The 17,206-nt window shown below is 39.7% G+C and overlaps 1 protein-coding gene across 17 annotated transcripts in view; it reads right to left on the bottom strand.

Annotated features, from left to right (window-relative positions):
* Positions 1-17,206, bottom strand: part of PLEKHA5 (pleckstrin homology domain containing A5) — a 294,700-nt gene that overhangs the window by 77,085 nt on the left and 200,409 nt on the right. For 15 of the 17 annotated variants that reach the window (XM_050967965.1, XM_050968002.1, XM_050967954.1 and 12 more), the window contains 3 exons: positions 11,839-12,291; positions 3,164-3,632; positions 736-819 (listed from right to left, as the gene is read on the bottom strand). In XM_050967965.1, coding sequence (XP_050823922.1) covers positions 736-819; positions 3,164-3,632; positions 11,839-12,291 — 1,006 coding nt within the window. Of the gene's footprint in view, positions 1-735; positions 820-3,163; positions 3,633-11,838; positions 12,292-17,206 lie in introns of those variants that run through there. The other 2 variants (XM_050968097.1, XM_050968085.1) reach the window with 2 other exon arrangements.

The raw sequence follows: 17,206 nt of genomic DNA, 5'->3' as shown, positions 1-17,206 counted from the left end.
CAACTTCAGCAGCCTACTGGGGTTGATGTGGAGGGCTGCAAGAAGCAGGGAGGTCTCTGGGCAGTAGGAGGGCAATAATGGAGTCAGAGCAAGTGCAAAACGGGAAATGGGGCCTGCACTGTACATAGGCACATTACATATGGATTTAATGTACACATTTCAACCCGTAATTTTAAAACCTTGGGGATAGGGAAGGGGAGTTCAAACATACTTTAAAAATCTTGAGTTTTAGGCTCTTGGAGTTGGCAATACTACATTGACCCATTACCATTAATGGAAAATATCTAATGAAAGAGAAGTCTTAATTCTGTTACAAAGACAAATGCTGTATACAGGTGAATAAGAGCACATTATTTTACTGAACACAGACATACTGTACTATTCTTAAAAATTCAGAAGAGGCAACTTCTTTGTTAAATGCATGTTGGAAAAATCCTAAAATAGAAAACTTGCTGCTGTCCTAGATGTTTCCAAATAAGATACTCAATGTGTAAATGAGAGTTATTTCCAGAAAGAGAATTGTATTTGTTGGCAGAAAATTTTAACTAAAATTCCTATTCTTGCAAATCCTCTATGTTATCAAACAGAATCAACTTGTTTGGTTTGGAAATCTTTGGTAATTGAAGACTGCATTTAATACAAGCTCTACAAACAGAAATGTTGCAGTGTTGCATATTTTATTTTATGGATTGTTCTTAAATAAAAAATGATGCACTAAATAAAAGTGCAACTCACCGTTTTGCCTTGGAGGCTCTGGGGAGTAACAGGCTGTAAAGTCAGACCTGCTGGCATCGACCTTCTTTCAGGCATGAAGACATGCTATGGAAAAACAAGACTGCATGTTATAATCCATGGTTGTCTGCCAAAGTCTTTCGCATTGACGGTTAAACAGGAATTTAATATATTTTTTCAACTCAATTTCATTCTTATGAAACGTGCCAGAGGTATATCTACACTGCAAATAAAACCCCCTGGCTGGCCCATGCCAGCTGACTTGGGCTTGCAGGGCTCAGGTTGTGGGGCTGTTTCACTGCAGAATAAACATTTGGGCGCAGGCTGCAGCCCAAGCCCAGAAGTCTACACTGCAATTAAACAGCCCCACAACATGAGACCCAAATCAGCTGGTATGGGCCAGCCGCAGGTCTCTAACTGGAGTATAGATATACTGAGAATGACAGCATTAGATAACAAAGTCCTCTGTTGGTCTACAAAATATATTCAAAAGTAACTAAAATCCTCTGGCATGCCAGAATCCATGCCCTGGAAGGGCCACTTCTAAACTTAAAAAAGTACTTCAGTCTTCATGGCCCTTCCACTTAGAATTCCAGCAAGAATAAATTGGGACCAAGTGTTGTGGTATTTTTTAATGAAACACTTTTTGTTGAGAACTAGACAGATCACTGAATAATTTGATGAAATAAATTATTTCAAGGCTTTTGTTAAAATATCTTTTGATCTCTATCAAGATTACATGGATTTAATCTAGTATTTCAGCACTATCAATCCTAAACCATTCAGTCCCCTCACTTGTACATTTAAAAAAAAAAAAGGAATTAGCAACATGTTAAAGGTTTTATGAATAAACTTAGCTTAAAGTTAAAAAGTACGAAATAAATAACCTGAAAACCTAAAATCAGTAGATGACAATGAATGGCACTTTCTAGATTAACTTGGCTAAAAAGAACTGAATATATAATACTAGCAAAATGTATTATAAAAGTAAACTGAAAACTTAGTTTAGACACTGTTATATAAGATATACTATATGTCCTGTGCACACTTGACTATGATGCTCTTTTTTAGGGATGCATAAAATGTTGAGTTAAATTTCCAAAGCAGTAAAGCAATGGACTTCAAAACAGAAAGAAAATGCTCTTTTTGTCGGTTGGAGGTATTTCAACCCTAAAGGGGATAACACACAAAGCAATTTAAAGATCGTTCAAGTTTTTTAAAGCTTTTCCATGCTTCAGTATTGCAGGAAGCCACAACATTCCATAAAGAATACTGGGTCAGAGTTCAAGGAACAGCTTCAATGAAATCCTTGAGCACCTTACTGTAGTGTAGGGCAGGAAAATTGTTAGTTTTACATCCTACTTGTAACAGCACGATTTTTTAAAAGGAGCTCAACTGCAGAAACAATGTGCATAGCATAATTTAACAAGTCTCTCAAAAGCATTTTGGGGATCTAGGTTTATGATTCTAGCTTATTCCCTCTGACTCATGCTGGCAAGGGCTAACAGACTTATGGAGGGTCACTGAGGTCAGATGCATGTGGTTCTGCTGTTCCTTAGTGATCTCACTGGATAATTTAACAATAACTAGAAAGTTAGTCTGACTTATGGCCGAAGGTGAGAAAAATAAATAGGCAAGGACCTTGAGTGCTCTGAAGAGAAGCTGAGAAAGCTTATTATCATTTCCAAAAATCAGATTGGACCTTGATTATAATCCCAGAAATTCTAAATGCCCTTTTTCTTCAGAAACCTGTTTGCACTTCCTTAAGATACTCTGGAGCAGTGGACCCCAACCTTTTCAGTGTGGCAGGTGCCTGATGACTAGCCGCCGAGGAGCATGGCCGCTGGACAAGCAGCCGCAAAAATGCCGCCAAGAAGTGGTAATGCCAACAAGCGTTGCCTCCAAAATGCCACCGAAAATCAGCGGCATTTTGGCGGCAGCGCTTCTTGACGTTGCTACTTCTCGGCAGCATTCTGGCGGCCAGTAGGCGGGCACACATAGATGCCACATTGAGCACCATGGCACCCACGAGCACCACGTTGGGGACCCCTGCTCTGTAGACTAATGGGAATACCGACTTGCTTTCTGTCTCTCATAGCAATGTAGAGCATGCTAAACAAAGTTAAATTTACTACCATTAAGAGAACACTTCTCCATTCTCTAAAAGAAAATGACTTTATAAAGTCAGGTGTAGCCTGTGTAAGTGATAGGAGAAGTTATTTTTTTTCTTTTAAACAAAAATTTAATATAGTAATTATTTTTTCATAAAAACAGTGGCATGTAACTATGCCTACATTATGATACATGTACAATAGCAGAACTTTCCAAAGTAACATGGAAAATCAGTGTTCTTTTACCTGGAACCATTCTATTTAAAGAAGAAAACTGGAAATAAGCTGGTCTATTAACTATGTATAAGGAAAGTATTCACCTTAGCATGATGCGTTCTATGTCTGCGGTCAATTGTTACATCTGCTCTTTGCACTGGTGAGGACACTTCTGATCTGTATGTCCGTTGAGGGGAATATCCTTGGTAACCAGCTATGGAACCATGGGAAGGTGATGTGGGAATGGAATGCATCACCTGATCAGAAATATTGACCATGGTTTTTGGACTACTTATAGTACTATGTCTAGTAAGAGTTGTTTGCTTATTGTAAAATTGACGTTGTTGCCATTCATAGAGTTGCCACATTGTGTCATCCCGCATAGATCTCCGTTTTTCTTCAGCTGTTACTGGTCCTATGGTCCTGTCATAAACTGATGCTGTCACACTACAAACACTCTCTGGCCTTGTTTTGCTGTTCCTTGGCAGGGTTCTATAGCCTTCTGGGTAACGGGGTGCAACTTGGGGTCGGTGGCTTGGCATATTTCTTGGTAGTGTCTGATATGAAATTATGCTGAAACAAGAGTTTTCCATTAATAGTCAAGAATATTGCTATTATGGGAATATAAAGTTATCTAATTTCTTTTCCACACTTGTTAGATATAATACTTTATAATCTGTTCTGATCTATAAGCATCACATTTTAAAAGATCTATGCTCTCCATCATATGAAGGAAACAGTAAAGGCTACTGAAAAAAACAAGTGTGCCAAATGAATATATTACATATGATGCAACTGGATCTTTTTACTGACTGGATTAATTATTCAACCCAATATTTCATACCAATCCAATCTTCTTATCAGTTTACTTAGTACCCATTTCTGGGTCAGTTCCTGAGAGGTGCATCTACAATTCCTACAGATGTTTCAGATACTTGGGATACATAGCCCTATGATCTCTTATTTTGTTTTTATTTCAGCTCAAACCTGCAGGGTGAATAGTTGAGAGTTAAGCTTTTAAAACTTAAAATTAAGTCTTATATTTTGTTCGTTCCAATACAAATTCATGAACAAGCAAAACCTGATTATTTGTCTATAAAAGCAGGTAACTGCGAAATGATATCAAAACCATTTATTTATTATGGCTAGAATAGGCAGAAAAAATGGTAATAATTATCTAATGCAATTATATTCTGCAATCTTAGATAAACCATTCACGTAAATCAGCCCAAGCAGAACAAACAGCAAATTATTTCTTTGTATTACAAGACAACATAATTTTAATGCTACTTTTTAATTTGTGTGTGAATTTAAAACTCTTCTTTAATTGGATACCAGACTAACAGTTCTGAAAACTGAAGTTCTTCAGTGACAGATCAGGTGAAAATGCGAAGTTTTCCCTAATGAAGCATCAATATGCCTCAACTGTGACTGGAGGGAAGTGAGATGTTAGTCTTGGACCAAAGAGTCTGACCTGTCATGATGTTTTCCATTTAATGCCATTTGTAATGGCGATTTTTGGATGTTGACACTTTTCTAGCGAGGAGACCACCACCTAACATTTCACATGGGACATGGAACAGGCATGAGCTGGTAGATTCCAGTCACACATAAAGTAGGCTAAATTCAAACTGACAGCGTAGAGGTGAAAGGCACTAAACATCTTATTACCAGAGCCATTTAGCTGTTTGAATCATCACTAACTGTGGTCTTGGAACTGAAAATTAGTGGGTTACAGCAAAGGGCACATTAAAAACAAAGTTAAGACCTAAGCGTAATTAGCACCTTACAAAATAAGTATTTTAAAAAATTGTTTGTAGTAACTATCTTTCAGTCATGCAAAATAAAAATGTTAAGCTAAATAATTCATTTTTGAACATTTACTATTACTTGTAATGCTTTGTAAGAACCACAGATGGAAACTGTTTTAACATATACCAATGAATCAATCCACACAACCTCCCAGAAGTATTATCTGTAAGGCATTTTGTAGATAGGCAAATTAATCAATCATATATAAAAATGTTTTTCCACACAAGTCTCTTAAGATCATCCTGTTTCCCTTCACCCAACTCTGTGCATTTGCAGTGCCATAATTATGAAAAAGAATAAAAAACAGTTACCAACCTTTCACAACTGTTGTTCTTGGAGATGTGTTGCTCATGCCCATTCCATGTTAGGTGTGCACATGCCACATGCACAGTTGCCAGAGATTTTTCTTCTTAACATGAGCTTCTCTGAGGGACTTAAAACTGCTCAAATGCGGGTTGCTCACTGACCTGGGAATGGGGGCATCCCCAGTCCCTGGGATGATGTCCCTCGACAGCTGGGCCCACTATTTACACTTGATACACTAGTACTGACTGATTACTAAATACACTAACTGCAAAAACTATATACAATAGACTACAGACTCCTAACCATTGGGAAAGCCTTGCAAGAGAGCAATGAACTGGTTCCAAGTAACCATCACGGGTGGTAAGAAGGAATTAGGAGGGCGCGGAGCCAGCAGCACCCCTTATACCAGCACGTGTGCGGGGTTCCAGAAGGTGCTAGGGCCAAGTCCTACGGATGCCACTAAGGGAAAAAAATCTTCCGCATTTCTGCACGTGGCATGCACACACCTAGTATGCAATAGACATGAGCAAGCACAAAAGCTTTTTTTTCTTGTATTTGAATACAACACATCCAAATTCCCCTTTCCTAGACTTTCCAGTGGATTTGTCAAATTAATTTTTAGCTATTTGTAATGTTTATGATTTTAAAAGTTAAGATTTTCCAAAGGAATCCCAGGGAGCTAGATGTTCATCTCCCACTGAATTTCAAATTTCATTCAGTGGGAGTTGGACATTTGTCTCCTTTAAACTTCTTTGAAAACCCAGTCTAATTTGGGGAAAAAATTCTTTGTATTTTTAATGTATGAAAAATTGTAATTTAAAAATGTTTACACTCACTATTTGTTCTTAAGTTCTAGAACTTAAGAAGATTTAAACACCCACCACCTCTTACTAATTACTAGCACTAGAAAAAAAAAATCCTTAAATGATGCCCTGGCTTTCAATCCAGTGATTAAACCCAAAGCTGGGTTGTCAGTGTTATGAGGATACCAGCAAGATTGACCTAACCAAATCCTAAAATCACACACAAAACCTCTACTAAAAGCAAGATGCCTCATGCACAGCAGCGAGACAGTAATCTGTCGTGCAAGCTGCTGAGCTGCAGTAACAGTTCTATGGATGGCTTTATAAATAACCCACAAAATCTTCAACTTACAGAAAAAAACTTCTGCAGGATAAAAAAAAAAACAAACAAAAAACCAACTCTTTAAAACTCTGGGAATGTCCCCATTACATGTGATTATTGCTGGGCTCTAAGATTTGTTCCAATCTGGAAATTAACTAACTTAACTCTAAAGAGGGAGAGAGTTTGCTGGTATACTTTCTATGTGCTCAATCCTGTGACATGCAGAGCTCTCTCAGACCTATAGGTACAGAGAGACGCACCTTAAAACTCAAGGCTAAAAATGCCCCTCCATCATAAAGAGTATAATTAATGGTTTCCGTAGACTGCCTCATGAGAGAGTATAGCAGAAAATGGCAAAATGGAAGAGTTAAGTCATCTCTTCAAAATATAGGGTAGAGCAGCGGTCCCCAACCTTTTTGTGGCCAGTAGCACATTCATGTTTTCAGAAGTGTGTGGTGGGCACCAACAATTTTTCAAGGCTTATTTTGTATTTGTACATTAAATAATACGAAAAACATCATATTTAATATAACATAATATATGAATCCAGAGAGAAGAGAGAAGCCGGAGAGAAGCTGCGAGGACAGAGAACACCGGCGCCTGCAGCCCCAGAGTTCTCTGTCCCTGGCAAGTGCGGGGCTGTGGCTTGTCTCTGGCTTATGCCATGGCCCCACACCTGTCAGGGACCGACAACACCGGCGCCCACAGCCTGCAGCTCCGGAGTTCTCTGTCCCCGGCAGTCGTGGTGCCGCGGCTTCTCTTTGGCTTACGCCACGGCCCCACACCTGTCAGGGACTGAGAACACCGGCAACCACAGCCTGCAGCCACAGAGTTCTCCGTCCCCAGCAGGCGCAGGGCTGCGGCTTGTCTCCCCTGCTGGGCACTAGGTGGGCCCAGCGCCTGCTGGGAACAGAGAACACGGTGCTCGCAGCCTGAGTTCTCTGTCCCCATCAGGTGCCGGGCCGCAGCTTCTCTCCCCTGCTGGGCACTAGGCAGGCGCACATAAATGCCCCAGCGGGTGCCATGGCGCCCGTGGGCACCACACTGGGGACAATTGGGGTAGAGGAATCCAAAACTATGTATGGGACCAATCTTCTGGTTAAGAATATGCTCAGTGTACTCTGTAACAGAGACTGCAAATATGCAGATATTTGGCACACACATTTCTCACACCTGTAAGAACAGTTAGCTGAATCACACTTCTGTTGAAAATGTTTACCTACCACTGTTACATTAACTGTACGTGTTAAAAGTAACCGAACACTGGACACTGTCAGTTTTCAGATGATTATTTGACAAAACTTTTCTATTCAAAAGTCTTCCTGATTGTCTTGAATAGTCGCATTCTCCCCACTCTGTGTACATCTCTCACACAGCAAGTGAGAAAAAAACAAAACAAAAACAACAGGGGGATCAAGATCAGATGCAGTACCCAAGACCACCTTCCAACTTATTCCTTAATGCCAAGACATCTATTATAATATATTCTTCGGAGAAATTTGTGTTTTTACAAAAAAAATTGTGTACGTGAGCTCTTTTGAGGGACATCCGCTGACTTGCACAAACAGACCTATGGAAAAATTACTGATCTCTCCCAATCTACTGATTTTAGTCTGAACCAAGTATGACTGCAGAAAGGACAGCCGGCGGGTGGGGTGGGGAGAAAGACGGTCAGGGCGAGAGGGAGAAAACAATTTCAGGGATTAATAGTTGTGCTATTATTTCTGCCCTTGAAGTGCTTTGGGCTATTTAGAAGTCTAATGGTGGAGTATGCACTCTTCTTTAATAGGATGACCGAACAGCAAGTGTGAAAAATCAGGATGGGGGGGGGAGGGGGAGAATAGGAGCCTATATAAGAAAAAACCCAAAAATCGGGACTGTCCCTATAAAATCAGGACATCTGGTCAATCTACTCTTTAAAAGTACTCCTAAAAAGTAGTTCTTCAGATGCTTATTGTTATGATAAGCAACTCTTACCTACTAACGAAATTAACAAATGTTACAATCACTCCAAAGCCCTGAAATTCTAAATTTTATCTGTAAGGCAGTTTATAGAGGTGGTCTAAGGTTTTTTTTTTTTGTTTTTTTTTTTAAATAAATTGGGCTTGTGCCTTTGGCTCTGATATATATAAAGCCTTAAGACTTTTTTTTTTAAATATTAGAAATATTAGTACAGTAATATCAAGTTTTGTCTTCCCTGCTTTAGCTGGAAAACTCTGGGAGATCTCATGGATGCTTTATTGAAAGAACCTTAATAAAAGGGTTGAGGATGCTGAGTCTTTAAACAAAGGCTGCCCTTCTCCAAAATGTTAGTCATGGAAGTTAAATAGGTCTTATTAAAAGACAACAAAACCCACCATACTGAAAAAACAAAAACCAGTTTTATCATTAAAACTTCCTTCCCCTCTCAGTAGCTCAACTTTCATTCTCTTGTGATGTCACCTTTTCACTGGTTGTCCAAATCAGAATTTTCTAATCTAGACAAAACCTGAATTTCTAGTGTAAAAAAGCAGCATTAGAAACTGTTTTCTTAAAAATAGCAGCAGCAGCAGCAACAAAAACAACTTCAGGCCACCTTTATGTATCCCAAAAGAGCAAAGAAGGGCACAAGCCCAATTTTAATTCCACTTTGCTGATCAGCTTTACATCAAGCTTCATTTTTAAGTATATTGTTTGTGCTACCAATTTCATCCATATTTAAATAAGAAATGATCTCTGTGCTCAAGGAGATTCTGTTCTTCCAGTTAATGTTTTCCGCTATACATCTCCCACAATGGAATCAGTGTGTTTTGGAATACAGCCAACATATTGGAGCAATGATAAGAGAAATTGGAATACAGCTAATACTGGAGCAATGATAAGAGAAATCCAAACTGAAAAAAGACTCAGTTTTGATCCTTGTTCATAATTGAAAAACATCTATTCAACTATCACTGTCTGGAGTCTGGATGCAAGTTACACGATTTTTTTAATTCTAATTTTAAAAATCTAATTACATCACAAAACTGTGTTAAGTTCTCATTGCCCAAGCATACATAATGTGATAAATGTCAAGGTTTAATAGTCACTCCGTGTAGTACAAATTAAAATTAAAAATTGATCAACTGGCAACACACACATCAGGAATACTACATGACCCTCAGATACCAATTATATTTAATGATGGGTCTGTTATAGAGCTTTAGCAATTGAGTCAGAGTAAGGTAAACTTTCACAGTTTTGCAAGTAACAGATCTTAAGAACATTCCAGCAAAGAAGATTATTCAGGTCAACCTACCTTCTCCCTACAAAGTGAAGGGCATAATTTCACACTCTCCAAATTCCTCCTGCAGTGACATTCCCATAAAAGTTTAATTGAAAGCAAAAAATTTTAATAGAGGTTTGAGAAATAAATATTATAAACTCATGTTTAGTGTGCCATACAATGCAGCTTCCTGTCAGACATCCTGGAAGTGACAGCCCTATGCTTCTGTCATGAAGAACAATTGCTAACAACACAGCAAGATTTAATAATGTCAATGATTCACAGAGAAACTTTAAAGTTTTCTGATTAATCACTAGAATGCACTGTTAGACTTTGGAGGTGCTATGCCATAAGCATGGTTATATGTAGAAAAGAAAGCGATTAATTTAGATGAATTTGCATGACAAACTCCAAATGATAAAATTTAGGATGTACTTTTCTATTTTTTTAACTTAACTTTTTTAAAGATAGCATAGAAATCTTTTTATAGTAAGAGTTTTAAATAAAAATATTTTGATAGCAAAATCTATTAATAAAAACAGTCCTCAGGCAATTTCACGAACAGGGACTTTTCCCTCATGAAGTGCTTAAAAGCAAGTGTTTTAAAGAATCACCACTCTGTGCTGGAATGGGAAATCCATAACTACATTACTTCTGGGGGAATTCTGTGCATGCAGAACTTGCACAGAAATTAGTTTTTTTGCACAGAATTTCCGTTTCCTCCACAGAAATGGGCTGCAGAGCTTCCACTAGAGGTCACTGGACCCAGCAGAGCACAGCTCACAAGTAGAAGACACTGCAGGGGGAGGTGGGGCAAGAGTGAAGGCTTCTCAGTAGCTGTGGTTCTCACCACAGCCTGAAGGAAGGAGGCAGCAAGCAGGAAGTTCCACACAAGCCTGGGACCAGCATGAGACTGTTTCTCTGGGAGGGAGGGGGTTTGGGTGTCTGTAGCCCTAATGGGCTCAGAGGTGAGGGGACAAACAAGAACTGAGTTGTTGTGTTCCCTTAACTCTCAACTCCTGGAGGAATTTTTTTTTGTGTTTGTACTGTTACAGACGTAGTTGCTGATAGGTATTTTGAAATAACTTACCAAAATAACTGAAACGGGCGTGATTACAGAGTGTTATTTTGACAAAATATGCAGAATTTTAAAATAACGTGCAGAATTTTTCATTTTTTGGAACAGAATTCCCCCAGGTGTATTACATCTGAAGTTTGCACTGTAATAGAGGCTAAGTTTACTCAGAGGGGTTTTTGACCAGCTTTCATATACAACTCAGATATTTAACACTACTTTCAATATTCCTCATATGGTGTATGCATCTTTGTCAGTGCTTCCCCTCTCATTTAACCACATACATTACCTACCACCTTTGTTCAAATCCACTACTCACCAATTAACTGATCCTAGCATGATGGCAACTGAGGGAAGAACACAGAGACAAGACAGTGGAGAAAGAAGGATGATTTCCTTCTGATGTCAGAACCCCCACCAATCGGAGAGGGGAGTGGACAACGGAGTAGGAAAGGAAGGGGTGGAGGAGAAGGTAAATCACATTTCTAACAACCTGTGCATTTCACGGTTATCACCTAATACAATACAAGCATCTACTTATCTGCAAATTTCCTTCTTGAAAAAGCACACAAACCTCATGCCAATATTTTAACAGGAATATGCAATATGTTTGTGTTTAATACGCATATGTTTTTGAGTTTACATCTGTCTTATTTCCTTGAAGTCAAAGATTGAATTTAGCAAACATTTTGTTTTAATAATGAATTTACTCTTCATCATTTATGGGGGCCGTTTACTCTTTGGATTTCATTCAATTTGAACAAAAACAAATTGATCTATGTAATTGTCCCCAAATGCTTTCAATTTGTTTTCATGCATTAATAAATATTTAAGCACACAAAGGCATGTTAAAGTCAACAGCAACACCAAATTTAAAAATCAAAAACAAAAACCCAAACAACCTCCCCACATATATCTTACCTGGTTTCAGGTATTCTTCCCCAACCTAAATTTTGTGCCTAAAAACTAGCTGGCAGTGCCCATTTAAATAAAACAACTTTTACCGAGGCTAAGTGACCGTTTGAGAGTGTCTCTTACTATCTACTTAGATTGTGTATCTAGATAACCAGTGTGCACAATAATGCAAGACAACCTCTTTAAGTCAAAAACTGGACTTTACAGGAATGTAATATTAAGTTAATTACACACCTGAAAAAGAATCCGACGAGATATTTTGACAGAAAATCTAAATAAAAAAAAATAATCAAATTGCTTACCCTCTTGTTTCCTCATCTTGCCCCTTTCCTCTCTGAATTCTAATCCACTGCTCCAACTGAAGCATTGAATTAGTTCTCTGTATGACTCGTTCAGACTCCATATGTGAGTGAACTGCATTGTGCTGTCCTCCATCTCCAGTGTCCGCCACAATATTGACAGCTTTATTCTCAGAGTCATTTAAATGAACTGGCCTGTAGAGTCCAGCCTGAAGTGCGCTCACCGGTAAGGTTCTGTATTCTGAATTTAGCTTTACACTATTAATTTTAGTTAAGGGTTTATCTTGTCCAACTTTCTGAAATCCATATTTTTCAGCTTCCAAAGCCGCCTTCTCTTCATTTTTGCTTACTTCTTTGTTTTTTTGATTATTCTGTGCCTCTGGTTTAATTAACACCCTGTGATTCGAAATGTTATTCACTTCTCGAGGTGGTGTGTTTTCAGTTATCTTCTCTACTCTGAAAAAAGAGAAGAGAATGGCATAACATAACTACAGAAACTATAATAGCTGAAGTATTTGCTTTTGGAAAAACACCCCTTGATTATTATGGGTTCCAGATTGTTCTGAAACCATTGCCTAACCAATACGCTATAACAGCTTGTCTTTGGGAGAATAATCCAGGCCAGTTTTAAATGGCCAGTAGTAGGTTTGTTTGTTTAAGAATTCCCTTCCACTTCTTTCTATTTTAGGAACATCCATACCAAGCCAAACTCCAAGTTATACCATCATGGTAAGTGGCCACTAAACAGGTTGACATCAAGCTAGAGAAACTGGAAGAGCAGATATTAATTTCCCAAAGGTCAGGATGCTGGAACAGCACGTACTCTGTGGCTCTTCTCAGGAATCAAAGCCTCTGGAATGCAAACAGCTTAAAATCTCAACCGACTTCAAACCAAAGTGTTTCAGATGGCAGCACATTATGTTCCTGTCTAGCTCATATTTCACTATGCTAGTCATTTCAACATATAATGGGCACATTATTCTATATTTTAAACTTTATATGGTGACTGACATCAATTAGCTTTCTCTGGTATGTTGTCATTTCAGCTATTGTATATTTTATGGGAAATGCTTGTGGCTTCCTTAATTTTAGGAGGAAAATATCTGCTGACTATGGAACTGTGGCACAAAATAATTATATATATTTTTAGAACCAAACAGTAACTGCTATACAGTACTTACATTACACAAGTTATAGAAATGTATACCTTGAGAGCGTAATGATTTTCTTTTTAAAGTCTAGTGTTTCAAGGAGTCAAGGGTGCTTTCAAGGAGTCACTGGGACATTTGAGCCCTAAGTTTCCAACTGTGTGCCTAATCTGTATCACAACTGACAACTGCATGTGCAAATAGTACTTTGAGATGCATATGACCAATTATAGTATTTTACCAGTGGAAGCAGCCCATTCTGTCTATTTCCATGCAATCTAAGCAACTGCATACGAAAATACACACTGATTTATGTCCACTTGAATTTTAAGTATTAGGCCTAAATGTCTGACAAATATTAAGCATCATTCCATAAGTTTATTTAAACCATTTTCACAAGCGAATCATGTTGGGTATAATTTTCATAAGCACCTAAAGGACTGAGAAACCTAATTCCCTTTGAAAGTTTTACCCATTATTCCTATAGCTTCTTCAAGAGTTCTGGACATTTATTTTCAAATGCTCCGCTGGTGAAATGCTTATACATTAAGTAGAAGCATGCCTTTTAATACCAAGCAGTTGTTACAAATAATATTATTAATAGAACTCTTTACCAACTCCTACACAGATGGATTGCAGATATATGAACTAGTTTAAATGTTTTTACAAGGGATTTCTTAGATGGACACAAAACTCCTATCCCACCCACAAGTGCTAGCTCAACTAGACTAACTAGTTACAAATGAAGAAAATAAAGCATTTATGCAGGGTAGTTTTAGAGTGGAGCTGAGCCTTTTTTGTACGTACATTTCTCCTGGTTCAAGATTGTTAACATAGCAAAACTTATTAAAACTACACAAAAACAGTGAGGAGTCCTTGTGGCACCTTAGAGACTAACAAATGTATTTGGGCATAAGCTTTCGTGGGCTAGAACCCAATTCATCAGATGCATGGGTTCTAGCCCACAAACGCTTATTCCCAAATACATTTGTTAGTCTCTAAGGTGCCACAAGGACGACTCCTTGTTTTTGCTGATACAGACTAATGCAACTACCACTCAAACTACACAGGCAGTTATGAGAACTAGATTAAGATTAAGGCAATTCTGTATAAGTATGCATCTTCTAGATCAACTAGATATACCAAATCGGTAGGATATATTTTAACTTTTCCTCCACTGTATCTCCTTCCCAAAAACAAGTTAAAATACTCAAACTCACAGCACAGTTATAAGGGCTTGTCTATACAAACATTTAGTTTGCAGCAAGCTGGGGTGTGAATCTACCCTGCACTAGCCTACAGCTCTCTAAGGGTCTATGAGGACCCTGCTGACATACATTAACATGTGATCCTGAGTCAGTTAATCTGGACTCAGAGTTGATACTGAGAGTCTTTTTTGCAGTGTAAACATGAATACCCTCAGTGTTCATGTGGACAAGCCACTGGTTAAAGCTATGCAAGACACCTAGTCCTACTTTGCTGTGAATTCTCTGATGAAATCTGTGAGAAGTGAACGGATACAACAACACCTCGCTGACTTCACACACATAGCCCTACGTTCACCCCTTCGTGAAGTATGAAATAAACTCTGACTTGTGCGTTATTTAATGTCTCTCAGTCAGAAATAGAAATGTTCATCATGTGCAGGAGGCCAGCTGTTAGAGATAGAAAACGTACAGGCTGAAAGGTACTTGAGAAACATGCAAAACAATACTCAAATGCGCATCTCTGTGGCTGCTCGCATTGACATGTTACCCATCAGGACAATGTACTGTTTCTTGTACGGTGTTGGTGGATTCTCAAGTTTGAGCCATCTGATGTTTTCTGCTAGCAGGTCAACATGACATCTGGTTACATTAAGTCTTCTCAACATTTTTTCATTGAAATTTCGAAGGGTTTTTTGGTAACAGAATAGAGCACATGCCCATGGAGCTGACACTTATCTTTCTTGGTATATTAACATACCAGTATTTTTGCCTAAACAAGTATTTGGTGAAATTATTTTTCTAAAAAATGTGCTCTCTAACACAATTCAACCCAAACTAAAGGACTTACCCAAAAGAGAAAATGGATGACAGGTTCTACCAAAGACCTCTCACAAATAATAATAAGTAGAGCACTGACAATTACAGAGAGGAAAAATTGAATGTTAAAAGTTTCAAAAATCAGCACTCAAAAATTTGAAAATGCCAAAATTAAGGTCTTCGCAACTTTAATTCATCCCCTTTCCACTTACGCACTGAGTCTTTAATTACACCATCACACAGAACCTCATGAAGTGCACAGGCTAAGAGGAACCCCATTTTACTGACAGAAGAGCAAAGTACTTAGATTTGGCAGAGTCTTGCTGAGGTGTAAGGTGTCTGAGTGAGTAACGTGGACCTGCCAAATTAGCTATCTGGGTTCTACACTCAGCTCATATAATTCCTCAATGAGGTGGGTAGGCGGCCTTGCTCAATAGTAAGAGTTGTGATGGACCCAAAATTATTAATCCTAGTGGGTAGAAGCAGAGACTAACTCATGGTCTCCCGGCCCCAAATCAGTGCATCTTCCCCTAGGCTGAAGGGTATTTTGGGGTGTGTGCGTGTGCGTGTGCTGTTGCCACTGCAGATTCTCCTTTTAGGTCTACATCAAATCCAGAAGATGATGCATGCACAGGGCTAACAGAATATTCAGGGTTTTTGACAGTAAGCCAGGAATAAGATGTATTGAGCAGAATAGAAGAAAATGGCAACTTTCAACTGCTTAGAACATGATAAAGTCTGAATAGATTTTTATGTAGACAGGTACTTCCCTCACACCAGAACTATCCCCCACACAAATTTCAAGTTCCTGCTGCAAACAAAGAGACAGCAGAGCTTTTAAAAAAAAAGGAATAATGTTAACATTGGAAAATGTTGGGAACCTAGAATAAACCAAACCTTGTAAAAAGATTCCGTTTCTGCCATTCTGCTTGATGACAAGGTGGCTTTTGATGGAGTAGACTGGGATTACTTGTTTCCTTTAGGTTAGACACTAAAATTCAGAAACAAATTTCACAACTGCGTAACACTTACATTGCTATAAATGCTTGTGTCCAAGTCATCTAGGGGTTGATTTTGCGACCTATACAAACACTGAGTAGTACTTTAGTCCTAAGGTTACCATATTTCAATCAAAAAAGAGGACTCCCTCCCACTACCTGCCCCCTGACTGCCCTCCTCAGAACCTCCAACCCCCACCCTGACTCCTTCTCCTGACTGCCCACTCCTGGGATCTCTGCCTCTAACTGTCTCTCAAAACCCCACCCCCTACCTAAGCCTCCTTGCTCCTTGTCCCCCGACTGCCCCCTCCTTAGGGCCTCCCACCCTAACTGCCCCCTGGTTGCCCCACCTGTCCCCTGGTTGCCCCAACCCTTATCCACACCCCCACCCCCAGACCGACCCCCGGGGACTCCCAGGCCCCATCCAACCACTCCCTGTTCCCTGACAGGATCCCCAGAACTCCCAACCCATCCAACCCCCCGCTCCCTGTCCCGATTGCTCCGATCCCTCTCTATACTCCCACCCCGACAGCCTCTCACAAAGCGCCCGACTCATCCAACCCCCTCTATTCACTGTCCCGACTGCTATGATCCCTCTCCACATCCCCACCCTCTGACAGCCCCCCCAACCCATCCAACTGCCCATGCTCTGTCCCGACTGCTCTGATCCCTCTCCACACCCCGGCCCCAACAGCCCCCCTAGAACTCCCAACTCATCCAACCCCCCCCAACTGCTCCCTGACTGCCCCCCAGGACTCCCCTTACCATCATGCCGCTCAAGCCACTGGCTCCACATGGAGCCAAACTGAACAGGCTGCCGAGCGCACAGCCCCTCCCCCGCAGAGACTTGAGGCAGAGGGAGGGGCTCTGGCTCCTGGAGGCCAATGGGAGTGGCTCAATCAGGGCCAGCCGCCCTATCAGCTGCACTGCACTCTGCATGGGGGAGAAGGGAGCGGGGGGAATCCCGGACCTTTCTACCTTATTACCAATTCCTCGTGAACAGCTATTTAAAGACAAAAAAGCCGGACATGTCCGGGTAAATACGGACGGATGGTAACCCTACTTAGTGCTTGATATTCAAGAAATAAGTGACTACTCAGTGTACATTAATATGGCAGACTCTAGCACTTAATATAGAAAAGTGAAGACACCTGTTAGATTTGTCACTTCTTACTTTCTGACCTGGCTGTGGAACAAGCCG

The sequence above is a fragment of the Gopherus flavomarginatus genome, chromosome 1 (genome assembly GCF_025201925.1).
Source record: "Gopherus flavomarginatus isolate rGopFla2 chromosome 1, rGopFla2.mat.asm, whole genome shotgun sequence".
NCBI lineage: Eukaryota > Metazoa > Chordata > Testudines > Testudinidae > Gopherus > Gopherus flavomarginatus.
Note: the sequence above shows the minus strand (reverse complement) of the source record. Positions and strands in the feature narration are given on the sequence as shown.